Source organism: Salvia splendens, chromosome 1, assembly GCF_004379255.2.
Source record: "Salvia splendens isolate huo1 chromosome 1, SspV2, whole genome shotgun sequence".
Classification (NCBI taxonomy): Eukaryota; Viridiplantae; Streptophyta; class Magnoliopsida; order Lamiales; family Lamiaceae; genus Salvia; species Salvia splendens.
This window is the reverse complement of record NC_056032.1, coordinates 19,922,176-19,949,001: the sequence shown is the minus strand read 5'-3', so window position 1 is coordinate 19,949,001 and position 26,826 is coordinate 19,922,176. Positions and strand designations below refer to the sequence as shown.

Genomic DNA, 26,826 nt, shown 5'->3' with positions numbered 1-26,826 from the left:
TTGTAGTCATCAGCCCTTGCAGAGGCTACAACTATATAGACTTGGATCTTGGACCACTAAAATTTATATTTGATATAAATTCGTATTTTATGTTTGGTGGCATAATATATGTTAAAATTAGTAGGAGCTAATCAATACAATAAATCCTTGTTTGATTAGTGATGCGAATGTGATCTTTGTATGCTATTCTAATATACTTTTCTTTTTATTTTTTGCTCAGATAATATGTCAAACTTATCTTATCAGTGTATGATGGAAACAAACAAATTGACTTGGTCAAATTTCACGGAGTGGCAAAGAGACTGCCCAAAACTCAAGGCACAAGGTGCCATGAGTGGGAGCTTAGCTTTGTTTGTCATTGAGATAAATATGTCTATGAATAACTCACAATCATGGGTATTGGATACTGCTTGTGGTTCACACATTTGTAATAAAGTGCAAGGTCTAATAGACAGCAGGAAAGTGAGGCCTGGGGAAGTAGACCTACGTGTTGGAAATGGAGCAAGAGTTGCTGCCGAACGCGTGGGAACTTATAGATTAGATCTTCCCTCAGGACATAAACTAGATTTACATAATTGTTATTTTGTTCCAGTTATTTCAAAGAATATTATTTCCATTCCGATGTTTGACATCGAAGGTTTTTTCTTCCATTTTACAAACAGCAGATGCTCGTTTTCTAATATGGATTGTTTTATGGAAATATCTCTTTAGAGAATGGATTATATATGCTTGAATGCAAACATAATATTCTCAATGTGCAAAATAAAAGACTTAAGCTATGTAATACGGATAATGCTACTTATATTTGGCATTGTAGACTTGGTCATATCAATGAGAAAAGGATAGCGAGATTGAGAAAGTTATACTATCTAAATTCATTTGATTTTGAATCATATGGTGCTTGTAAATTCTGTCTCAAAGGAAAGATGACTAATAAGCCACTTTTTGGGAAATAGGTGCGTGCTAATGATGTGCTAGAGTTGATCCTCACAGATGTGTGCGAACCGTTTCCAACTCAAGCAAAAGGTGGTTATTTGTACTTCATTACTTTCACTGATGATTTGACAAGGTATGTATATGTGTATCTTATGAAACACAAATCTGAGGCCTTTGAGAAATTTAAAGAGTTTAAGTGTGAGGTTGAGAAACAACTTGGAAAAAGTATCAAAACTCTTCGATCAGATCGAGGAGGGGAATACTTGAGCCGAGAATTTCTTGATTACTTGAAATCACATGGAATCCAGTCGGACTGGACACCTCCTGGTACACCACAAATGAATGGAGTATCTGAAAGGAGAAATCGAACATTATTAGATATGGTTCAATCCATGATGAATTTATCTAGTCTCCCTTTATTTCTCTGGGGTCATGCTTTATAGACTGCTATTTACATTCTGAATAGAGTTCCATCTAAATCAGTTGAGAAAACACCATATGAGTTATAGTATGACAAAAAGCCTTATCTTAACTATATGCAGACCTGGGGTTATCCAACTTTTGTTAAGAAACAAATGACTGATAAATGAGAATCTAAAAGTGAGAAGTGTTACTTTGTGGGATATCCTAAACAAACTAGAGGATATGAATTCTACTGCCCTGGAGATCACAAGGTAATAATCTCTAGGAATGTGACGTTTCTTGAAGACAGTTATGTCTTAAAAGAACAAGGTCACAACATTGTAGATTTTGAAGAAATTTAAGAACCACAAGATAACATTGAAGATGAGGTATTGCCAAATGGTTTGAACAATAACTCAGTGAGAGTTTTTTATGATCTATTGGGAAGGGATATTACTATTAGAGGAGACCTTTGAGGGACTCTCGAAGAACCTCCTCAAGACAATGAGATGCATCAAAGACAAGATGATACAATAATTGCATCAACTCTACCTCAAGAAGATCATAGTGATATTCCTGAACCTCCTCACATTCAGAATGAACAGCCCGAGCCAGAGAAAAACCAACTCAATAGACCTAAAAAGATTCGCCGTGCACCTGAGAGACTGAATCTAATGGTTGAGAACCAAGATGATGATGTTGATTCAGATGACAATGAGCCTAAGACCTATACCGAGGCAGTGTCCGACACTGATCGAGAGAAGTGGCTAGAGGCCTTAATATCTGAAATGGACTCGATGTACTTCAATCTAGTTTGGGAACTAGTTGACTTGCCAGATGGGGTTTACCCTCATAGGCTGCAAATGGATCTTCAAAAAGAAGAGAGATACAGAAGGCAAAGTACAAACCTACAAGGCTAGGTTAGTGGCAAAAGGTTATAGTCAGCGCGAAGGCATTGATTACGATGAAAATTTTTCGCCAGTTGCTAAGATCAAGTCCATTAGGGGATATTATTTGCAATTGCTGCATACTACAATTTTGACATTTGGCAAATGGATGTCAAAACCACATTTCTCAATGGGGAATTAGAAGGCGATGTCTATATGACACAGTCTGAAGGTTTTGTATCCAAAGAAAGGCCGAATGCAGTGTGCAAGCTAATGAAGTCCATTTATGGTTGTCTAGTTCTGTCACGCCCGCATTTTCTAAGGATAGAAAACAGGGTTGATCGTGACTAGGGGAGGATTAAAGAAGCAGGGAAGAAAGGGGAAAACAATACAAATCGACCATAGCTCGAAACAAATGGGAATAGCTCGAATAAAATCAGAGTGTTTCAACAATCAACAACTCAAAAATGAATATTATTTCAGCGATACAAGAACTCAAAAGAAGGACAACTACTTAGCGAAAGCATTTGAGAGAATGAATATGCCACGTGTGAAGATATGACACACTCTACACACTTAAATTTCTTCAACGGTCTAGCTCAACACCCACCACACCCGTCACGCTCAACCTGCACATTTTTAAAAATAAATGCAGGGCTGAGTACTTGATGCACTCAGTGGACTCATGCCGAAAACATTTTATAAAAAGTATTTATCATGCCACCATTGAGTGACCTTGGGGTTTTAACTTTAGAAATCGCCCAAGACACTAAAATAATTTCCATCGTAAAATTCGGTTGATCAACCATTTTCCTATAGATGTCTACCATATCTGATCCATTAATGACAAGAAATGTGGCCACATTCCAAGTCACTAGACCAGCCGACCTAAAAGACGGCTCACGATCTCCATAGGTGTACACTAGCATGAATAGGGACTCACTCCCTAGACAGACCCGAATTCGATTATCCATTGATGGCAAAAGCCACATCAGATAGGTTCCATAGATAAAATAAAACACGGCATGACAAATATTCATATCATTTTCACATAAAAATATACTTAGGGCATTGCCCTTATTTAAAAAGAAAGCTCACCTCAAGTTCTTAATCCGAAATTATTTCCTTTCCCTTGATATCACGTCGCGCTTGCAAGGAATCACCTTTAGCATTTAAATAACACATAAATCAACAAAATGAATCAAGTAAATAAATAAAATGCATGCACCCTAATTAAAATCATTTATCTCGTTTCTCGGTTTTCGATTATTCGGCGGCCACCTAAAAGTTCCTCTGTTGGCTCCTCGTATTTCAACCATGATGTCGGAATAAATTACCAAAAATTAGACAAGCGCATAACTAAATTATCACAACTATTTCTCTTCGCAATTATATTTATTTCATACTTTGCATTATTCCGAAAATTAAATAAATAATTCCCCATAATTAAATTATCGGCCCAAGGATTTAATTAATTTGATCCAAATTAATTGTTATCTAAGCCCTCCTTATTTCTTCCATTTATTTAGTAGGGCCTAAAAGGATTAGCCCTAATTAAATAAATCCTCCAATTTTAATTTATTTGCCCAATTTCTTTAAACAATACAAAGGCCCAATTTTTTAACAAAATCAATAGCCCAATTTTGACTCCCACTTCCCATTCTCGGCTCTCTCTCTCTTCCTCTTTCTCTATCTTCCTACTTTTCTCTCTTCGTCGACATATTGCAGCGGGTTCCTCCAAATTTCCGTCGATTTTCTTCAATTCATTCCACGTCGTCGTTCCTCCGTCGCTGGTGTCGGCTTCTCCAACAAATCCCATCGCTTTCCAACTCAGCCCTGACAGGATCTTCTTCAGCCGAAATCACGATGCCACTGCTGCCGGGAAGACGCAACGCCGCTGCTGTCTTGCCGGGAAGACGCGATGCCGCTGCTGTCAGCAGCGTCCGTCGGCCAGTCTCCGCCACCCGTTGCCCCAATTTACCCCGAAACAGTCCCGATTCCCTCCGAACAGATAAGTTCTCAAACAAATTATGTTTTTTTTTCGTTTTTAGCTTTCAATTACACTGTGATGAGTGTTCGATTGTTGGAGTTTGATTGTTGATGGGAGCTTATTCGCATTAATTGTAGGAGATTGGTGTATGATGCTATGTTGGGAGCAAAATCATATGTTCATGATTTGAAATTGAGTAGTGAGGATTCATACCTTCTGTCGATCTGTGGGGTGCAAAAAGGAGTAATTCCTTGGACTTGGCAGATTCGTTTCTTGAATTGAACCTTGAATTGAACTTGAGAAGAATAGGTCTTGGTTTTCTTACTTGCAAAGAACAACAGGTGAGGGAAAAATAAACTGATTGAAGATTTAATATAGGGGAATGGTGGTTAAAGATATGGGAGAGATTTAGGGGAGAGGGGCGATTTTTCTAACATGGGTTGAGGGGGAGAATTCGATTTCTTTTTTTTTGAATTAATTAGAATTTGTTTGGTATTTTATTTGCAGATCACGAAGGAGGAAAATCTCTACAAAATCTTTATTTAAAATTTGGATTAAGGCATATCTTGGTGACCAAGTCAACTAGGAAAAGATTTAATTTGATTTAATTTGATTTTTTTCTCTCTCTTTTTTTTCGGGGTGTTACAAGTTCCTTTATGATGAAGGATTTGGGTGATGCTTCCTACATCCTTGGAATAAAGATCTATCGAGATAGATCGAATAGGATGTTAGGACTATCACAATCCACTTACATAGAAAAGTTGCTAAGGCGCTTCTCAATGGAAAATTCTAAGAAATGTTTTCTTCCTATGGGACATGACATTGTATTGTCAAAGAATGATTGTCCTTCTAATGACAAAGAAATAAATAATATGAAAAGGATCCCATATGCTTCAGCTATACGATCTATTATGTATGCCATGATCTCTACTAGGCCAGATGTGGCCTATGCGCTTAGCATAACAGGCAGATTTCAGCAAAATCCCGGTGAGGAACATTGGAAAACTGTTAAGATTATTCTTAAGTGCCTTAAAAGGACTAAAGAATATTTCTTAGTCTATGGTGGACAACCAGAGTTATCAGTTACTGGTTATATTGATGCTAGTTTCCAAACAGACCATGACGATTATAAGTCGCAGTCTGGATATGTTTTTATTCTCAATGGTAGAGCAGTGAGTTGGAATAGTTCCAAACAAGATACAACTGCTGATTCCACCACCAAAGCTGAGTATATTGCTGCATCTGAAGCTGCCAAAGAAGTTGTTGCTTTGTTAGAGTTCGTTAAGGAACTGGGTGCTGTTCCGAGTGCCAGCAGTGCAATACCTTTGTACTATGACAACACTGGTGCTGTTGCGCAAGCAAAAGAACCCAGAGCTACGAACAGGAACAAGCATGTTCCTAGAAGATATCATTTGATCAGAGAAATAATTGAAAGAGGTGACATAAAATTAGAAAGAGTACCCACTGATGATAATTTGGCTGATCCTTTCACCAAACCATTATGTATAGCAAAACACAACAAGCACTTCGAGAGCTTAGATGTTAAGCATGTTGGTAGATGACTTTGAATCAATGGGAGTTAAAGTTTTATATGTCTTAGAAACATTTTGTATTGAGACAATATTACTTCATCACATTCTATGAAAATTTTATTTTCTACATGTTTTGTGCACTTATTGGAATAATTGTTTTAAATGTTTGGTTTTATTCTAAATATTTGTTCCCTTGAATTATGACTGTCGTTAATGGTGTGAGACATTAATGATATAGTATAATTCTAAAACAACCCTAACCAATGATCATCAAGAATGAGATATTGATAATATGTTATAGGTTAGCATGAGGTTTGCATCACATTCTTCGAGAATATAGTTGTTCTTACAACTATGAGATATTAGATACTCATGATGGACACATGGTATGCTTTGGAGAGTATTGGTATACCCAACTATTAAACTGTTTTGTTAAGTGTCTATAGTGTATTAGTACATGAAGTATGTAATAGTCATTGGATCTGAGGTCATTACAGATTTTATTTGTTGAGTGGTGTGCTTTGATCTTGTACAACGCTTTGCCTCCCCTCGGAGGATTAAGACACGGCCTTGTGTTGGGTATATCATAAGATAAATGGAAATGGTAGTTGAGGCAAGAATGAGATTCATTCCTTGATTAGAAATTCAAGAGAACACTCAGATTCTCTATATTATTTGACCATTAAGTCATTGGCCAATGCAAAGATATATTCAATTAAAGTAATTGAATATGATCAAAATGGGTCATCTAATAAAGATGAGATAAAGTGATTGAGCCATTTGGATAGACACAATGAAAATCTTAGGCTCAATCGAGTGGTTCGTGAATGAAGGGATATTACTATAAACTTTGTGTAAAGGCTTGTTTATCAAATTCACGTAAACATCATTCATATATCGAGCTACGCTGCCAACGCAGTCTAGGAGTTTTGTGCAGACTTCAGTTAGATCGTCGTCGATAATGAGGGCCTAAAGGGTCACACTATATGTGTATTTTGATCCGCTCAAGGGTACAAAGTTGGTATTGCGTATTATATCTAATGCTAGTCCAAGTGGGAGATTGAAATGAAATGAGCTAGAATTAGATTAATATGGATTAAGTAATTATAGTTGGGCTACAATTATATTAATTCATGAGCCCAATAATCATAGAGCCCAAGTGACTCTTCAACGGCATGACTCTTCATCTACTTAATAATGGTTATTTAATCTTCATTGTGGAGAATGAATAAGTGGTGAAAGTGGAAGGAAGAGAACAGACATAAGATAGAAAATACGTAAAGCTTTGTAGAGAGAATTCCTAGCTTTCTTCTACATAGCGATTGTACCAGGATAGTTCATGCATCGGATTGGATTGCTTGTGGACCTCGATAGTAGTGGATTCAACCTGCAGGATTCAATCAAACTGTCAAAGAAAACAACACAATAAGTAAGATTTAATTTCGTTGTGTTTTACATGCCCAACTTGCAATATAATTATGAATCTAGATCTTTTATTCTTGTATGCTTTTTCGCTGCACTCATTAGATGATTACAAGAATTCCTAACTGTTTCTATGTCCATTAACCTCTAAAAAACACTAAATAGTACTTATTTCTTAAGAAATTAGGGATATTATAGTATTGATGGTATTTTAGCATGTCATTATAGTGTGATTGATTTGTTTGCATTAGTTATTTTGGAAGGTTTTAATCAATATTTGTTTTTATAACCATTTATTTTCCTTACTTTGCTGCCATCTTTATTGTTTACACAATATTTGTTTCTTTAATTTCAGATTGGTGACCCCAAGTTCACACTTATTTTTTTCATTTTAACAAAATGAGGTTGATGCTATATGGGTTGCTCAGTTAAAAGGAAAAATGGATGATGAATTCTCAGTTTTTGATGATGAGATTAACAAGAAGAAGAAATTGGTGATTGTGATATGAACAGCCATGAGAAATTTGTTATTTCTACGATGAGATGAATGCTCTTAACAAGAAATTGGTTATTTTAACTCGAGTGACAGATTCGTGGTTTGTCGTGATTTTATATGTTAATTGCAGGCCTTTTTTAATTTATTTGATTGCTCATCTCAATCTTTTGTTGGAAGCCATTTTTGTATTTTTGTCTAGGATTTTGACATCAACTAATAGTAATCAAGCTATTGTTGTAGAAATAATTTGACATACAAACTTACCGGGCGAAAAGTACACGGGAAATAAAACAATGAAGATTACACAGAAACAACTGAAAATTATAGGAAAAAATCTGTGGAAAGCAGTAAGCCGAGTCGAGGAGTCCTCTTTCCACAAGACGAGATACTCTCCGGTAGTGCTCTCGGTTTGGCGTGTCGTCCCCAAAGATAAAACGGCTTCATCTCTGAAGTAACAGCACTGCTAGCGGCAGAGCTCCGGCGAACAGGAGTAAGGCGGGGGCAGAGCTTCGACGGGAAGATTATGCTGAGAGGGAGAGAGCGTGCATGCAAGAATGTTTGTGTATGTTCTGTTGTGAATGCAATGGATGCATACTTATTTATAGGCCAAGTCCACCCGCAGGGGCATTGATGGAGTGAACAACCATTATGTGTGCCATGATGGCACGACTGTAACCGTCGGGAATTATTGACTGGTGCACTAGCCATTCGGAGCTGAAGAGACACGACGCACCTGGACATGCTACACGACGAGATACACCATGGACCGTCGGGGTCCATCGGGGACCTTTTGTCTCCCGTTATGCGTCGGGGTCCAGCGGGAACATGATGTGGACCAGGACCCGTCGGGGATAGCGTGGATTTTGGGGTGGTCTAAAGAGAACAAGCGGGGCTTGAACCACGCTCAACGACCAGCTCCAAAGAACAGCCCAAAGACCAATATCCAAGGTCCAAGGCACAAGGCACCCGGCGCCCGATGCACGGGGAACGGGTCACGGTGCAAGGTGAGCGAGTCGCGGGCAGGCGGCGGCGCGTGCGTGTGCGCACGTGTGGGCTTTGTCACCCGTCTTGTTCCACGATAATTATTACACATAATAATTCATCTTATTAAATACTTCATCAAAGAAATTTATCATCCCCGATGTGGGATAATTAACACTTAGTTAATTAATCCCTTAGTTTTTTCCCATAACTCATTTTTAGCTTTATTGTGACCAACTTTAATATATTATTTCTCACTCACCGGGAATCGGATTTGAGAAAATTAATATACTACGGTCATCTACTCGGAACGTAGATCATCGCTATTGCATTTAATTTCACAAAATTAAATGTCTTGTAACATTTATTATTAGTCAAAGTCATTTGACCAAGCACGATTCCAACAATCCCCCACATGAGTGGAAATTGCCAAATGCATATGTATGCAGACACAAGCTCAACCCTCAAGAGGTATGTAAGCATAAGGATAGGTAGTTTTTGGCTTTGAACCATCCATAGTCAACACCATTGGATATACAGGCGGACTAGTAGCGCAGTGCTTTGAACTATTCCTCCAGGGCGTGCACCGAGACAATGATGTTAACACCTAAACACCTCAACCTCATCCGTTCTCACGTTTTGTGTCCATTTCTGGCCTTGGACACCACTTTGGATTAATAAGTGTATTGTTTGAAGCGGCCCCACTTCACACTTACATAGGTGATTCCTCGTTAAGTATCTTGTCATACTCGGTCTCTTTGAGAACTTCATCTCAACGAGATCCTTTAGGGATCATTAAAAGTCATAGACTTAACCTCACCACTAGGCAAGTTTTTTTTTCAACACTCTATTACTCTCTAGGGAATAGATGTAGATGAGTGTTCACACGAATTCTCATAGCTTAGTTTTCTCATTGAACCAAGTTCTTGGGATCTCCAGTCATCATGGTTGGGTTACCACTATGACAATTCTTTAGTTTGTGGATTCCAAACTCATTCCCTCTAGCAATTTATTCATTTGATCACGATTTAACCCTTTGGTTAGCGGATCCGCTAGATTATCTAATGACTTCACGTAGTCAATTGTAATCACCCCTGTTGTGATCAAATGTCTCACGGTATTATGTAGTCGACGTATGTGTCGAGACTTACCATTGTACAGGCCACTGTTTGTCCTCCCAATAGCGGCTTGGCTATCACAGTGAATTATCTTCAAGGAAGTGTTTAAGCCATTCGGCTTCTTCCGCAGCTTTATCTAAAGCTATGAATTCAGATTCCATGGTGGATCGGGCTATACATGTCTGTTTCGTGGATTTCCACGAGTCAGCACCACCCCCAATAGTAAAGACATATCCACTTGTTGAAAGTGAGTTTTTGTTATCGGATATCCAGTTTGCATCGCAGTACCCTTCAAGTACCGGGGGGTATCTCGAAAAGTGTAGCTCATGATTTTGAGTATACTTGAGATACCTCAAAACTCTTACAAGAGCTTTCCAATGCTCTTTGCTTGGATTGCTCGTATAACGGCTCAACTCGTTCACTACGCAAGCAATATCAGGCCGAGTGCAATTAGTAAGATACATAATGCATCCAATGACCCGTGCATAATCTTCTTGTGCAACGGGCTCATCCCTATTCTTGCTCAAGTGAACATTGAGCTCTATAGGCGTCTTAGCCGGGGTGCCATCATAGGCGTTGAACCTCTTTAATACTTTCTCAACATAATGAAATTGTGTTAAGGTGATTCCTTCGGATGTTCTTAGAATTTTCATTTTAAGAATTACATCGGATAGACCCATATCCTTTATGTCGAAGTTTCTCTTTAACATGGCTTTCGTGTCGTTAATCACTTGGGTGTTACTACCCATGAGTAACATATCATCAACATAGAGACACACTATAACGTATCCATTATCAGTGTTCTTAATGTGGACACATTTGTCACATTCGTTGATCTTAAATCCATTTGATAACATCACGTTATCAAATTTCAAGTGCCACTGCAATGACGCTTGTTTCAATCCACAGAGGGATTTAACCAGTGTGCATACCTTTTTCTCTTGTCCGGGTACTACAAAACCTTCAAGTTGTTCCATATAGATTTCATCTTCAAGATCACCATTTAGAAACGCAGTCTTAACATCCATTTGATGAATCTCAAGATTGTGTACAACAGCAATCGCGAGAAGCACTCGAATTGATGTAATCCTCGTTACAGGTGAGTAGGTATCGAAGAAATCGTACCATTCCTTTTGTTTAAAGCATTTGACTACCAGTCTAGCTTTATACTTGTCCACTGTTCCATCGGCCTTAAACTTTCTTTTAAGGACCCATTTGCATCCTAATGGTTTAGCACCTTCAGGTAGATAAACCAACACCCGCGTGTGGTTTAGCAAAATTGAATCAATTTCGCTTTGAACAACTTCTCTCCAATGCAACCCGTCTGGGCCAGCAAAGGCTACTTTTATCGATGTTGGTTCTTCATTGTCACGGCCGCCCTTACTAAGGATAGTTAAGACGGGGAAATCGTGACTAGGGGAGGGACTAAGAAGCGGGGAAGAAAAGGGGAACAATAAAAGACGACATTTAACACAAAGCTCGACTAAACTTCAAGAGAAAATATTTTAATGTATTGCATGGTTAAGCAGCGGATTAAGGTCTCAAGGTAATTAATGTCATAACATAGTATGGGAAAAAAATGGAAGACTTTTAGAAAGAAAGCAATTTCAAACAAGGTAGCGGAAATCAAGTATCTAGAGAGAGTCATAGGATAACGCCCATGTATGAAGACACGACACATTCGGAAAATCTTAAGGCTCGACTCAACATCCGCCGCAACATCATTGCTCAACATGCACATAGGGAAAACATATGCAGGGCTGAGTACTTAATATACTCAATGGGCTCATGCCGAAAACATTTGATAAAAGTTATGTCATTCATACCATAGTGAACTCGAGTTTTACATTTAGAAAGGAAATATCATCGAGTATCATAAAAACAGTTTCATAGCCTGGCTAGGCAAACAATCTCCCCACTTTCTCAACAATCAAACATTCACATCCTCATACCATAGTGCGACGAAAGTGTGGCCACACTATTCGCCCACGAGACCGGCCGACTAGCAAGGACGACTCACGATCCCACCTGTGTACACAGCCTGATAGGGTTTGCAGCCCTACTCAGACCCTAATTCGTTTAACACAACCCTATAGCCTAACGGAGCAAGCTCAAACGAACTAGGCATCAGACAACAATCTCAACATCAAAACAATCATGGCATGACATAACACTTTAAACCACCCTTATAATACCGTATCATACTTTTGAAAGCGTAAAAGAGTTTAGTGAAAGAAAGCCCACCTCGCTTGCTTATACAACACAATTTACAACTGTAATGCAACCCTTGCTCTTTGTACCCACGTACGCACAACAACCCGTGTCAACACTATAACACGATCAGTTTTTCCATCAACACATTTATCATGCATGCCGTATCGTTCCTTTCATCGTTTTCTTATATTGCCCATCCCAAACGTTCACCAACATAAACGAAACGAACACTCTAGCATACATCACCAAGCAACACATAACCACATCATAGGATATGTTCCTTAATCACACATGTATCATGTAATTCGTCCAAAACTTGTCAACGAAGACCATTTCAACAAAACCAGAATCTGGCAGAACAGCGCACTATTTTTGTAAAAATCATTAAAATTCCATCCGATCTCATATGAAGCTAAAATTTGGTCACCACACAGTAGACACATAAAGGTTTGTCCAGTTAAAATTCCACACCAAAATCATTTCTTTTGATAGGTCAAAACAAAAACGAAACTCACTAGACGAAACACAATTTCTGGCAGGACTGCCCAGTTAAATTGAAAAATCCGTTATAAATTCGTCTGTCGTCAATTGTAGCTGAAATTTTGACACAACACAGAAGAAATCTGAAACTTCATCCAATTAAAAATTCATGTCTAAATAAGATCGTTTGATTGGTCAAAAACTTATCGGAACCTACTGTCCGAACACAACAGTTTTCATGCTCAACATTCACAAACCCTAGTTTGTCTATCATACATTCACACATACATATTCATGCTTTCAACACATAGTCAGGCTTCAAAAACGAGATTACAACCATGCTTCCCTATTCGCACATAATATTCACAACGATTCATCCACACACTCACACACACGTACATACACGCACACACACACAACCATTCATGTGCAACCATCCTTCCCAACTAATAAATTCTTAGATTTACGATCCTCCACTCACTATATGCATGAGGGGTTCAAGAATCATGGATTCAATGATAAGAAGGGGAAAGGTGGATCAAAAATGATACATTTCTCTTGAAAATAATCGGTAGAAAAGACAATTGGTGCGATTCCTCAACGGATCTTGAGTTTCCAACTCCAAATCGAAGCAACAATGAAGGATTGATTTGGAGCACTTGAGAGAGAGGGGGGAAGGATAAAAACGTGTGGGAGAGGAGGGGAAGAGAGGGAGGCGTGTGGAGTGAAGATTAGGGCTAGAGTTTTCTTAATTTATATTCAATAATTATTCCCACACTTAATTAAACAATTAAAATTGTGGAAGAATAAAATAGAGGCCAATGAATAAGTTCCACAATTAAAAGAAATAGGCGTGTAGTGTGGGGGGGGGGGGGGATTTTTAAAAAATTATGGTATTACTTGGAGAAAAATATACTCACAAAAATGGGTAAAAGATATTGAGCATCCCATAAATAAGGTAACAAAATAATTCAAGAATTCTCCAAGTAGGAAGGGGGGGGGGGGGGCGTGTAAAATAGGGAGTAGTCAAAGGAAATATTTAAATCCCCAAATTAAATAGGAATAAGATTTAAATTTGGTAATTTCTTGTGGAAAAGGCTCCCATAAAATAGGTAACAATTAAATTAATCCCACAAGGTAATTGAAAGGCATAAGGGGCGAAAATTTATGAGGTCTTAAAGAAGAAAAGAGTCAAATCCTAATTAAAATAGGATATGGAGAGATTTAATTGGATTTTTAATTCAAGGAAGGAAATAAGTAAGGTACCAATTAAATCTACAAAATAATTTATTCTCCTAATTAATAGGAGATTTCGAAAGACCAAGAAATGGGCAAGGGTTCGGAAATTATGTAGAATAACATAGGGATAATTTGGTTTGGATTTAATTTGGATAATTATCCCAAAACAATTAATTAAATCCAAGAAAGAAAATACTATTTCAAATAATTAGGAGGGCCGAAAAATACGAAATAAAATGGATACAAAAATATGCATGATCCCATTTAATTTAATTCACACATTGGAACATAATTCGTATTATTCCACACAACTCACAACAACTAATTCCACATAATTAACTCAATCACATAGAAAATCAATTTCCATAAAAGTAATTCACATTCAACATCCACATTAATAAAAACAAAAGTCGCAAATTTTTTGGGGTGCTACATCCTTCCCCTCTTAACAGAAATTTCGTCCCGAAATTTGGTCATCTCACAAAAACAATTCGGGGCACTTTTCTTTCATCCTATCATTTAACTCCCACGTGGCTTCCTCGGGACCATGGCGTTTCCACAACACCTTCACGGATGCTATTGACTTGTTTCGCAACTCTTGCACCTTTCGATCTAGGATTGCTTCGGGCCTCTCCTCGTAGCTCATATCAGGGGTCAGGACAATCTCTTCTTGATGAATCACATGCTTGGGATCAAACACGTACTTGCGCAACTGCGACACATGGAACACGTTGTGCACAGGACCTACTCATCAACGATCTCGTACGGTCCTACAAAACATGGTTTTAATTTGCCCTTCACTCCAAACCTTACAACTCCTCTCGTCGGGGAGACTTTCAAGAAGACTTTGTCACCAACATCGAATTTGATCTCCGTTCGGCGCACGTCAGCATACGACTTCTGCCTATCTTGAGCTTCTTTGATCCCTGCACGGATTTGATGCACAATTTCGGTCATCTCTTTGATAGCGTCTGGTCCTAACATCCTTCTTTCACCAACCTCATCCCAGTAGAGTGGGGATCAACATTTCCTACCATACAAGGCTTCATACACAGCCATGTCGATCGTCGCTTGATAGCTATTGTTGTAGGCGAATTCAACCAATGGCAGAACAGTTTCCCAACTTTCCCCTTGGTCTAGGACAACGGCTCGCAGCATATCTTCAAGTGTTTGAATCGTCCTCTCCGACTGCGCGTGTCAGCCGACTAATTCTTTTTGGGAAAAAGTTAAATCTAGAGTTACTGGTATTGTTAGTAACTTAGTATGCTCAATGAGATACTTTTATTGCTAAAATTTATGCAAGTTGAATATACTTTTTTTTTATCAAGAAAAATCTACTGGTTTAGCACAATGTAAAACATGCTTGTTGTATGCAGTGGTGGAGCCAGGAATTCTATTTAGATAGGCAAAAATATATTTTTTCAGGAAATTTTGACGGTTTGAGAGGGAACGTACATAAGGAAATTTGATTTTTTTTAGAAATTAAAGAACAAAATAGCATGTGTGAGCATTTTTTAGGGGTGGGGGGCAATTTTCCCTTGTGGAATTTGGGGTTCAAGTAGCCTCCGCCCCTGCTTGTTTGTGGCATTAAGAAAATTTTGCTGCTTCTGTCTACTGTCACATAACTAACTTCCTCCTATGCGCCTTAGCAAGATTCTAGAGTTGTTGGCATAAAACTAGATTTTTATATTTCTGCATTATGCATATGCCTTTTATGCGGTGATATGAAGATAATGTTCTGGTACATATATGTAAACCATCTAGCCATTCTATTTTTATATGAGCACTTTAATTTTCCATTCAACTTTCAAAAGTCTGTGATGACTTAGAATATATTTAATATTCTTTGAAATCTAGAAATTCTATGGATATGAGTGCAACATTGTTGCTTGAGTAGGCATTCCATCTGTGTTGGAGTTATACAAGTTCATGATATTGGAATCCAAAAGGCAAAAAAGGCCAATCAAAATGTTATTATGCCACTTGCTCCTGGTTATACATAGATAACTAGTAGTTTTCTTAATAGAGGAAAGAGTGATAAAAGTGATGCAATCACCTTTGGCTCTTTGCATATCCTTCTAAGTAAACTTTGTCCAAAAAATTGAAGATTTCCTTATTGCCCCCAAGCGAGAAAAGCATGCCTCTTATTTATGAGTTACCTCATCTTTGAGTTATGAATGTGACTCTTCTTGAGTCTTTATACGCTAGGTAGTTCAAACCTGATTACCCAATGCACATCCTTGCCTTTTTTTGTCGGGTTGCTCTTTTCTTTTTCTTCTATTTTAACCAGCTTTTGAGCACTAAATTAATAATCACTTAGTCTGCACAATCCTTTCCTTCTATTGGTAGATTACTGCTTCCCTTCCTTGTGTTGGTATATAGCCTCGTAAACAGTGTTATTTCCCTGAATTGATAGTTTATTTGAATCCACTTATCACTATTTGCTATAGGTCAAGAACAGACGCGTGCTCCTTTGTTAATTGAGTTGGAGCCCTTTATTTGGTGTTAGTCGAAGTCTCAATTTTTTTTATTTACTCATTTCTTGTGGATTGCAGGTGATATTCACGGACATTATGGAGATCTTTTGAGGCTTTTTGAGTATGTTGGATTCCCTCCGGAGGCCAATTATCTGTTCTCAGGAGATTATGTTGATCGAGGCAAGCAGAGTTTAGAGACAATAAGCCTTCTTCTTGCCTACAAGATCAAGTATCCAGAAAATTTCTTTCTCTCAAGTGGAAATCACGAATGCGCATCAATTAACAGGATATATGGATTCAATGATGAATGTAAACGCCGTTTCAATGTTAGGCTGTGGAAAGTTTTCACTGATTGTTTTAATTGCCTTCCTGTAGCGGCTCTGATAGACGATAAGATACTTTGCATGCATGGTGGTCTTTCTCCTGATCTAACAAACATGAATCAAATAAGAACTCTACCTCGTCCAACTGATATTCCTGAGTCTGGTCTGCTTTGTGATCTACTTTGGTCAGATCCTAGTAGAGACGTTAAAGGTTGGGGTATGAATGACAGAGGAGTCTCATACACATTTGGTCAAAATAAAGTGGCTGAATTTCTCATGCAACATGATATGGACCTCGTTTGTCGTGCCCATCAGGTATGGGTGCATTTTGTGTCTTTCTTTTAATACTCCATATTTCAATCTAGTATCTGATGATATGATCTTCATCTTTATTTATGTACCATCTTTTGTATCTGTCATTGGATTCACAATGGTATAATCCCTATAGTGAACTAGTTGCATGGTCTGCCGTATTTTAGCGAGATTTTAATTTTGCATCTCAAAATGACACGGGATATTCTTTTAGCTGGTCAATAATCCCAATAGTGTACTCCTAGCATGTATTGCAATAGTTTCGTAAATTTTGCATGGCATCATAATATTTCAGCCATTTTAATACCTTCTGCATGCTTGGGTCAAGGGCCTAATTGTATACTACCTCCGGTTTTTAAAAATAGCAACTCTTTCTATTTTAGTCTGTTCTTTAAAAATAGCAACTTTTAAACTTTCTATTTTAGAAAATCTTTACACCCATACAAATCAATTTATTTACCACTTATACCACTACAATTAACAACTTAAAGTGGACCCCATGATCCACTAGCATTAATTCCATTACTTTTTTCTCTTTCTCTCTTACTTTACCAATTTTTCTCCCCCTCTCTCTTACTTCACCAAATTGTGCATTAAAACCCGTGCCGTTTCAAACCTCCCTATTTTTTAAAAACGGAGAGAGTATATGGTATATGGATCTTATTTTGTAAATAATATGCTTTGTATTCCATAAAGGCTTGCTGGACCTGTTTGTTTCTAGTTTCTTTACTGTGGTGTAGCCCTAGAACATTACAGGTTTTAGATAATATCTTCAAACACCTCCAGTTGGTTCTTGTATCCCTTTGTATTAATTATCTTGTAGAGACAATAAAAATTTACTTAAAAAGAAACTCCTTTGAATTTAAATTCTCTACTCCAGTTAGTATTGTATCTGTAGCTGGCGTAGTTTAACAAACTATAGTGACCAGGACTATTATTTAAGTGGGATTCTTTTGCAAACACCATTTGTTCTCTGCCCCTTATTCTAGTATAAAGATCAATGTATTATCAGACTTATGACGTACTCTTCATTTTTAGCATATAATGGTTCTTTACCGCTTTATCATTGGAGCTTAAAAGAGATAAAAATTAAAAAATCAATTGAGACTTGAGTGATGTTTGTTGTAATGTGATGTATGTTATACTGGCGTAAAGTTTGGCAAATTGTTACAATCCTTGATAAAACTGTATAGGGATTCGCTGTCGTTTGGTTACCTGAATTATGGATACTGGTTTCTTTCAACTTTGTAGAACTCAGAGACATGAACATGGTACTAAGGCACTGTGCAATGACAGAATGTTTAAGAATCTTGTTCATGTATTGTTTCCTGAGGTGGATACCCCTAAAGACTGATTCGGAGGCAACTATGATCAAACGGCCCCAAGTGCTGTATTTTTGTTGTCGTTTTTTTCTAATATATTTCAGAATGCAATCTACGATTCAGACTGTGTACATTCACTTGTCTGGTAAGTTGTGATGCAAGTGTAGTTTTGTTGCTAAATTTGTGTTGCCTCCTGATAACTATTTTGATTAGTTTTTCATTTTCTTCCTCAGATTTAGCATAGGAATTTTTTTACATAAGTTATCACAATGTTTTCGTCTAGATTAATTTTTGTTTTACCTGCCAGGATAAAATCAGATGATAAATAAATCATAAGCTCTTCAACTCGTTACTTGTTAGTGATGTATCGTATGAGCTTTATCACTATATTTTCCATTTACATAATGTATTCAAGTGTGATTAACGAGTAAAAGGTGAATGCTTTGATGTGGGAAAAAGTGAATTTGGGTTCTTGTGTTTGATGCTTTGAATTCTTTAAATTGGAAAAGGAATCGACTTACATTGATGATTGAGATGAGGAAGAAGAGAGAAGAATTAAAGGGAAAGAAACAAAGTATTTTAATAAAGAAGAAAAAGTAAATAGACTAAAATACCCTTAATTGCCTCAACTGTATTTCTATCCCAAGAAATGAGCTCAGATGATATTAGTCGACGAACTTCAAAAGATATTTTTGAACTGAATAGTTTGACAAAGTTTACGTAAAATAAAAATGTATGATTAACAGTTGCGGATAATAGTGAAGGCAACAAATCATTTCCTAAGCTAGTTAAGGGTGCGCTCTACAATATACACTATTCCTAGGGTGCATTTTGCAAATTAACCAAAAAAAATCCACATGTTGATTTGTTAGGTCCACAACAGAAGCCCACATAGAAACACAAATGTCCGAATGTTCCAAAACTCTCCAGCCGTCTCACCTCCGTGCACCCTCACGCCACCGCATCTCCACCACCTCCCTCGTCTCCACTTCAACCCTCACAGTGACCACCTCCACAACCAACAAAAACCACTCCATCCAGACCCTCTGCAGAAAGGGCAAACTCAAACAAGCAATCCAATTGCTATCCCATGAGGATAATCCCACCCAACTCACCTACGACCTCCTCATCCAATCCTGCACCCAAAATCACAGCTTATCCGACGCATTCACTGTTCACACCAACCTCACCCAAGATGGCTTCGCTCAAGATCCTTTCTTGGCCACAAAGCTCATCAACATGTACGCGGAACTCGGCTCTGCCTCTCACGCCCGCGAAGTGTTCGATAAAATTACTGAAAAAACGATTTATGTTTGGAACGCCGTTTTTCGCGCTCTCGCTCTGTTGGGCGATGGAGAAGAGGCTCTGAGATTGTACAGGAGGATGAATTCGATCGGGATGCCCTCTGATCGGTTCACTTACACTTATATTCTCAAGGCGTGCGTTGTTTCGGGTTCCGAGCGCCCTCTTCGGGGGGAGGAGGTCCACGCGCAAGTTCTGCGTCGCGGATACGAGAGGCATCTCCATGTCATGACTACTTTAGTTGATATGTATGCGAAATTCGGGTGCGTGGAGAGTGCTAGGCTGGTATTCGACTCAATGCCGGCCAAGAATCTAGTTTCGTGGAGCGCTATGATCGCGTGTTTTGCGAAGAATGCGAGGCCGTTGGAGGCGCTGGAGGTTTTCCGAGAGATGATGCGGGAGGGTGGCGATGACGTGCTTCCTAACTCGATCACGTTGGTCAGTGTGATTCAGGCATGTGCGGCGCTGTCTGCTCTGGAGCAGGGGAAGTTGATACATGGCTATGTACTTAGGAAAGGGCTCGATTCGATCTTGCCGGTTATGAATGCCCTTGTCACTATGTATGCTAGATGCGGGGATGTTGAGTTAGGGGAGAATGTTTTCAATCAGATGGATAAGAGGGATGTTGTTTCTTGGAATTCCATGATTTCAAGCTATGCAGTTCACGGGCTCGGGTCAAAGGCGCTTGCGACGTTTCAGGAGATGGTGAAACGAGGCGTGTCGCCTACTCCAGTAACGTTCATCAGCGTGTTGGGAGCTTGCAGCCATTCTGGACTCGTTGACGAGGGAAAATCGTTGTTTGATTCGATGAGGAGAGAGCATGGGATTCGCCCTAGCGTGGAGCATTACGCTTGCGTTGTGGATCTTCTTGGCAGAGCTAATAGGCTAGAGGAAGCGGCTCGGATCATAGCCGATATGCGGGATGAGCCAGGGGCGATGGTGTGGGGCGCTCTCCTCGGATCGTGCAGGATTCATTGCAACGTGGAGCTTGCAGAGAGGGCGAGTAGGATGCTGTTTGAGCTCGAGCCCACGAACGCAGGGAACTATGTGCTTCTTGCTGAGATATACGCGGAGGCGAAGATGTGGGACGAGGTGAAGAGAGTGAAGAAGGTGTTGGAAGAGAAGGGGCTGCAGAAGGTACCGGGATGCTGCTGGATTGAAGCGAAGAAAAGGGTGTACTCGATTAGGTCTGTGGACGAGGTGAATCCTCAAATCGAGCTGGTCCATGCTTTGGTGGTGAAGCTGTCGGAGGAGATGATGGAGCAGGGGTATGTGCCGGAGACGAAATCGGTGCTGTACGAGCTCGATACGGAGGAGAAGCAGCGGGTGCTGTTGGGGCACAGTGAGAAATTGGCAGTGGCGTTTGGTTTGATAAATTGCAGGAGAGGAGAGACGATGAGGATTAGCAAGAATCTGAGGTTGTGCGAAGATTGTCACTCGTTCACCAAGTTCGTGTCCAAGTTTGCAGATCGAGAGATTAAGGTTAGGGATATAAATCGGTTCCACCATTTCAGAGATGGGAATTGCACATGTGGGGATTATTGGTGATCAACTCATTCTTTTCTATATGTATTCAACTACAATAGGTCGGACTAGGTGTGCACAAACCGAACCGGCCCGGCGGTTAACCGCCGGTTCGGGCCCGCCGGTTCATGAACCGGAACCGGAACCGGCGGTTTGAACCGTCCGGCGGGTTGCCGGTTCCAACGGGCCGGTTCAGGGTCAGGGTCTTCTTGAACCGTGAACCGGCAGTTCAAAACCGGCGGTTCGCCGGTTTGAACCGCCGGTTCAACCGAATTTAAAAAAAATATTATTTATAAAAATTGTTTTTATATTTAAAAACAATTTTAACAAATAAATGAATACTAGAAATTCATAATTGCCCATATATTTTTGATGGGCTTACGAATTTATGAAACCATTCTTGGTTGTTTCTCTTTTATAGAGACATCCTAGAATGTTTTATGTTTCACTTTCGATGTGGGACAAAATCATTCTTGGTTGTTTCTCTTTTATAGAGACATCCTTGAATGTTTTATGTTTCACTTTCGATGTGGGACAAAATCATTCTTGGTTGTTTCTCTTTTATAGAGACAACCTTGAATGTTTTATGTTTCACTTTCAATGTGGGACAAAATATGTTGAAGTATTTTCTTTTATAACTACATGTTTAGAGCATTCATTCATCTTTTTCCAATGTGGGATACACAACTTTCTTTTGTCTTCTACTTTCTTCATGTTTTGTGTGATGTATATAAACAAAATTATAATTCAAATATATATTCTTGATTGATAAAAATAAAGAATTATTGAGAAATATGATTTGTACATATAAAATATTTATTTGTATAATAATTATTGTTAGGTTTATACAATTTGTATAAGAATTATTCTTTTAATGTGTATAATATTATTTATTAGTTAACATATACATAAATTTATAAACATAAGCAAATCATTAATGATAAATAACTAATGAATAATAGTTTATGTAATAATATTTGTTATTAATTTATAATAATAGATGATAGAGTATTAATATAGACGAAAAATGATGGACGATCTATCATATACTTATAAATAATGACTTTTATTCCACATTGAAAGAAAGAGTAACACATCCAAGAATGTGTAACTATAAAAAAGAATAATCCAATACACTCTCCTCCAATTTAAATGCTCAAGTCCAATATTAAGTATTGATATTTTAAAAATCAAAAGGTTTAACTTTAAGTAGTGTGTATTAATTTTTATAAATAAAATATATTCATTATAAGTTGTAATTTTTAGTCTTATTCAAATTTATTATCAATAAAATTGTAATTTTTCACCTTATTGTTTGAAATTTGTTTAAGCACATTTTATACATAATAAAGACTAAAAAGACAAAAAAAATACTCCATACTTAAAGTTGGATTTGATTTTTAAATGTCAATACTTGGATGAGAGTATATTGGATTTGATTTAATTTGGAAGATAGTATATTGTATTATTCTCTTTTATAGTTACACATTCTTGGATGTGTTACTCTTTCTTTCAATGTGGAATAAAAGTCATTATTTGTAAGTTTATAATAGATCGTCCATCATTTTTCGTCTATATTAATACTCTATCTTCTATTATTATAACTTAACAACAAATATTATTTCATAAACTATTATTCATTAGTTCTTTATCATTAATGATTTGCTTATGTTTATAAATTTATGTATATGTTAACTAATAAATAATATTATACATTGAAAGAATAATTCTTATACAAATTGTATAAACCTAACAATAATTATTATACAAATAAATATTTTCTATGTACAAATCATATTTCTCAATAATTCTTTATTTTTATCAATCAAGAATATATTTGAATTATAATTTTGTTTATATACATCACACAAAACATGAAGAAAGTAGAAGACAAAAGAAAGTTGTGTATCCCACATTGGAAAAAGATGAATGAATGCTCTAAACATGTAGTTATAAAAGAAAATACTTCAACATATTTTGTCTCACATCGAAAGTGAAACATAAAACATTCAAGGTTGTCTCTATAAAAGAGAAACAACCAAGAATGATTTTGTCCCACATCGAAAGTGAAACATAAAACATTCAAGGATGTCTCTATAAAAGAGAAACAACCAAGAATGATTTTGTCCCACATCGAAAGTGAAACATAAAACATTCTAGGATGTCTCTATAAAAGAGAAACAACCAAGAATGGTTTCATAAATTCGTAAGCCCATCAAAAATATATGGGCAATTATGAATTTCTAGTATTCATTTATTTGTAAAAATTGTTTTTAAATATAAAAATCAATTTTTATAAATAAAATTTTTTTTTTAAATTTCGGTTGAACCGCCGGTTCATGAACCGGAACCGGCGGTTCAGGCAAAAAACCGGCGGTTTTGAACCGCCTCATGAACCGGCGGTTTTTTGAACCTGAACCGGAACCGCCGGGAGCTAGGCGGGCCGGTTCAGGTTCAAGCATTTCTTGAACCTTGAACCGCCGGTTCATGAACCGGAACCGGCGGTTCATGACCCTTGTGCATGCCTAGGTCGGACATAGAGGATGTGCTTTTTTGCTGCATAAGAGACTTGTTCTAACATCACTTTGCAAATATAGTGAAATTGAGATATTAGTTGTCCAAGTGACTTGTGCATTCAATACAAGTTACTCATAGATGCATTGCAAATATAATACTCGTTCGGTTCAACCGAACTAAATTGAGTCGTATTCTTTTTTGGTATGTTCCAACTAAGTTGAGTCATTCCCTTTTTTTTAAAAACAAAAACATAATATACAATCACTTTTGTTTTATTTCATCACCTACTTTACTCTATTTTTATCTTTCTTACTTTATTCATTTCTATTTTTTAACACAATTTCTTAATTTTCATGTCTAAAAGTTTTGATCCAACTTAGTGGGAATGGAGGAAGTAAATGTTATTGGCTGCCTTCATACCAAAATTCTCTTTGAAGTAAGAGTAAATATGGTTGATAAGTGAAATTGGTGCCATCCTCACGCCAAAGGTGATGTGTATATCCTTCTATTTATAAAGAGGGAGGGTAGTTGTCTGCATTCCCACTTCAAAAGTATGGAACAAAATGAGTGCGTATTTAATCTTCAAAGGATGACTTCGAAATATTTCAATATTTTAATGTGCTTATTGAGTTTTTTTATTAAAAAGATGTTGAAAAAGTGGTTAAGTAAAAAAAAATAGTACGAAAATTGGAGGCAGATCGAAGGACGAAGGATTCGAGTTGGACACCGCCGAACTCAACAGTCGGTCAACGGGAAGATCAGAAGTCGTCTAGCGGTCCGTCAAATTGGACACATAGTGAACTCAACGTGAGCTGGTCGCGTTCTTACGATTTCATTCAAGATATCCTCTACCGTCCAAACTTATCCTAATTCGAATAGGATAGAATTTCAACCCTATAAGGGCATTAGCAATGGGGCGCCCTAAGGCGCGCCCTATGGCGCGTCACGTCAGCAGTTTTATCCTCCTACCTCCCCACCTGCAGTGGGGCGTCCTAAGGCGCACCTTAAGGCGCGCCCTATAGCGCGCCACGTCATCATTTTTTTAATATTTAAAAAATCCATACGAATTTAAAAAAAATAATATACGAATTTCATAAACTTCATTTCATTTAATAAAAATTAATATATTACAATGCGAATTATAAAAAACGCAAACTCAGCGACGGCGGTTACGAGCCCACACTTCTTCAATCATGTCACTCATGAGCTGTGCATGCTCCTGTTGGTTGCGCATTGATGCCTGTCTAGATAGAACCTCTTCGAAGCCTAACGGTAACCCTCTATCGGGTGTGTCGGTCGATGTGCCGGAAGAGCTAGATGCACGGTCGTCTTCATTCCAGTCGATGATGCTTCCGCCTTCACTCTCGACTATCATGTTGTGCATGATTATGCACGCATATATGACATCGGCGATGACTTCCTTGTACCAGAAACGAGCCGGCCCTTTCACAATTGCCCACCGTGATTGGAGCACCCCAAATGCCCGCTCGACATCCTTCCGCGCCGCCTCCTGCTTTTGCGCAAATAAAACCCTCTTCTCACCAATTGGGCAGCTGACCGTCTTTAGGAAAACTGGCCACCGTGGGTAGATGCCATCGGCCAAGTAGTACCCCATATGGTATTGGCGTCTGTTGGCAGTGAACTCTATGGCCGGGCCGTTGCTGTTACATTGGTCGGTGAAGAGGGTGGACGAGTTGAAGACGTTGATGTCGTTGTTCAACCCGGCTACGCCGAAGTAAGCATGCCAGATCCAGAGCCGATGGTCAGCGACGGCTTCGAGGATCATCGTCGGGTGGCTGCCCTTGTATCCACTTGTGAATTGGCCTCTCCACTCCGTCGGACAATTCTTCCACTCCCAGTGCATACAGTCGATGCTCCCGAGCATCCCGGGAAACCCGTGCGCCCTCTCGTGCATCTGCATCAGACCCTGACAATCAGTGGTTGTCGGCTTGCGCAAATATGTGTCGCCATACGCCTCTACTATCCCCCCGACAAAAGCTCTTCAGACACTCGCGGCCTGTAGTCTCCCCACAGTGGAGGTACTCGTCAAAAAGGTCCGCTGTGGTGCCGTATGCCAACTGACGAATAGCAGTCGTGCACTTTTGCAATGGTGTAAGGCCGGGTTTCCCGATGCTGTCCTCCCGAAACGTGAAGTATTCATCACGTGAAGACAATGTACGAACAATGCTGAGAAAAAGGTACCTCGACATTCTAAACCGGCGGCGGAAAACAGTCGGGCCCCATCGCGGTTGATCGGCAAAATAATCTTCAACCAGACGTCTGTGAGCTTCCTGGTGGTCGCGTCGGACATACGACCTATGTCGAATAGGCCAATGGACTTGCTCAGCCGCCACCGCCGCCGCCTCCTTCTCGCGCTGCATTTGCGCATAGCATGCCGCCATGGCCTCTTCAACAGCTGCATCTAATGCTTCGTCAAGCGAACCACCGGATTCAGACGAACTAGAACTATTGGTGTCGTCGCCGAGATTCATTTTGGTTGGATGTAGCGAGAGAATATGTAAAGAGATAGTCGATATGTTCGTATGCACAACTGAATGAGAAACGAGATTTAAATAAATAATCAAAACCGCGTGCCATCGTCCGAGTCGATCGTCCGTGACCTCCACAATGGGGCGGACGATGGCGCGGACGATGACCATCGTCCGCGGCCATCGTCCGCGACAGCCGCAATGGGGCGGACGATGGCGCGCATTGTCCGCGCTATCCTCCGCGACCGAAGTATAGGGCGCGACTATCGTCCGTGCCCTATGGCACGCACCCGCAATGGGTGCGGACGATGCATGGCGCGGACGATGCGCGCCATCGGGCGTGCCATCGTCCGCCCATTGCGGATGCTCTAAATACCCCATTGATGATAATAACTTAACATAATTCATTATTCATGTTAAATACTCTATCCGTTTCAACGATAAGTGAGACGTTTCCTTTATGGTAGAATAAAAACACTCTATCTCTCTTACTTTACCCTTTCTTCTACTTTTTCTCTCTATTTTTTTTAACTTCTACTTTATTCTCTCTTCATTTAACCACTAAACACCACTATCTAAAAACATGTGCCCACAAAGAAATGTGTCACATGTAGTGGGATGGAGGGAGTATCAAATACTCAAGTTGTCCCAATTAAGTTGGGGCAAAACTTTTGGATACGAAGATTAAAAAATTGTAATGAATGAATTAAAATAAAATAAAATAAGAGAGATGAATAAAGTATAGGAGAGACAAGAAAGAGTAAAATAGGTGACGAAATAAAATAAAAATGATAGATGTTTTATTTATGCTAAAAAAAGAAATGACTCAATTTAGTTAGGACATTCAAAAAATGAATATAACT

The 26,826-nt window shown here is 38.7% G+C and overlaps 2 protein-coding genes across 2 annotated transcripts; both read left to right on the top strand.

Moving 5' to 3' along the window:
• Positions 1 to 7,609: 7,609 nt before the first annotated feature.
• Positions 7,610 to 18,375, top strand: LOC121745196 (serine/threonine-protein phosphatase PP1 isozyme 2-like). The gene is made up of 5 exons (XM_042139042.1): positions 7,610 to 7,663; positions 16,207 to 16,812; positions 18,003 to 18,127; positions 18,236 to 18,276; positions 18,365 to 18,375. The coding sequence occupies exons 1-5, from the start codon at positions 7,610 to 7,612 to the stop codon at positions 18,373 to 18,375; spliced, it is 837 nt and encodes a 278-aa protein (XP_041994976.1).
• A 602-nt stretch (positions 18,376 to 18,977) lies between these two features.
• LOC121797088 (pentatricopeptide repeat-containing protein At3g46790, chloroplastic-like) lies at positions 18,978 to 21,028 on the top strand. Its single transcript, XM_042195820.1, has one exon. It carries the CDS (start codon positions 19,035 to 19,037, stop codon positions 20,979 to 20,981), a length of 1,947 nt encoding a protein of 648 aa, XP_042051754.1. The 5' UTR covers positions 18,978 to 19,034; the 3' UTR covers positions 20,982 to 21,028.
• Positions 21,029 to 26,826: the final 5,798 nt, after the last annotated feature.

Excerpts from the sequence above, each read along its gene's own strand:
- LOC121745196 (XM_042139042.1), top strand. The coding sequence starts at position 7,610 with ATGGATGATGAATTCTCAGTTTTTGATGATGAGATTAACAAGAAGAAG. Across the intron at positions 7,664-16,206 it reads TTAACAAGAAGAAGAAATTG|TCGAAGTCTCAATTTTTTTT; the intron begins GTGATTGTGATA and ends ATTTGGTGTTAG. Across the intron at positions 18,128-18,235 it reads TGTTTAAGAATCTTGTTCAT|AATGCAATCTACGATTCAGA; the intron begins GTATTGTTTCCT and ends AATATATTTCAG.
- LOC121797088 (XM_042195820.1), top strand. The coding sequence starts at position 19,035 with ATGTCCGAATGTTCCAAAACTCTCCAGCCGTCTCACCTCCGTGCACCC.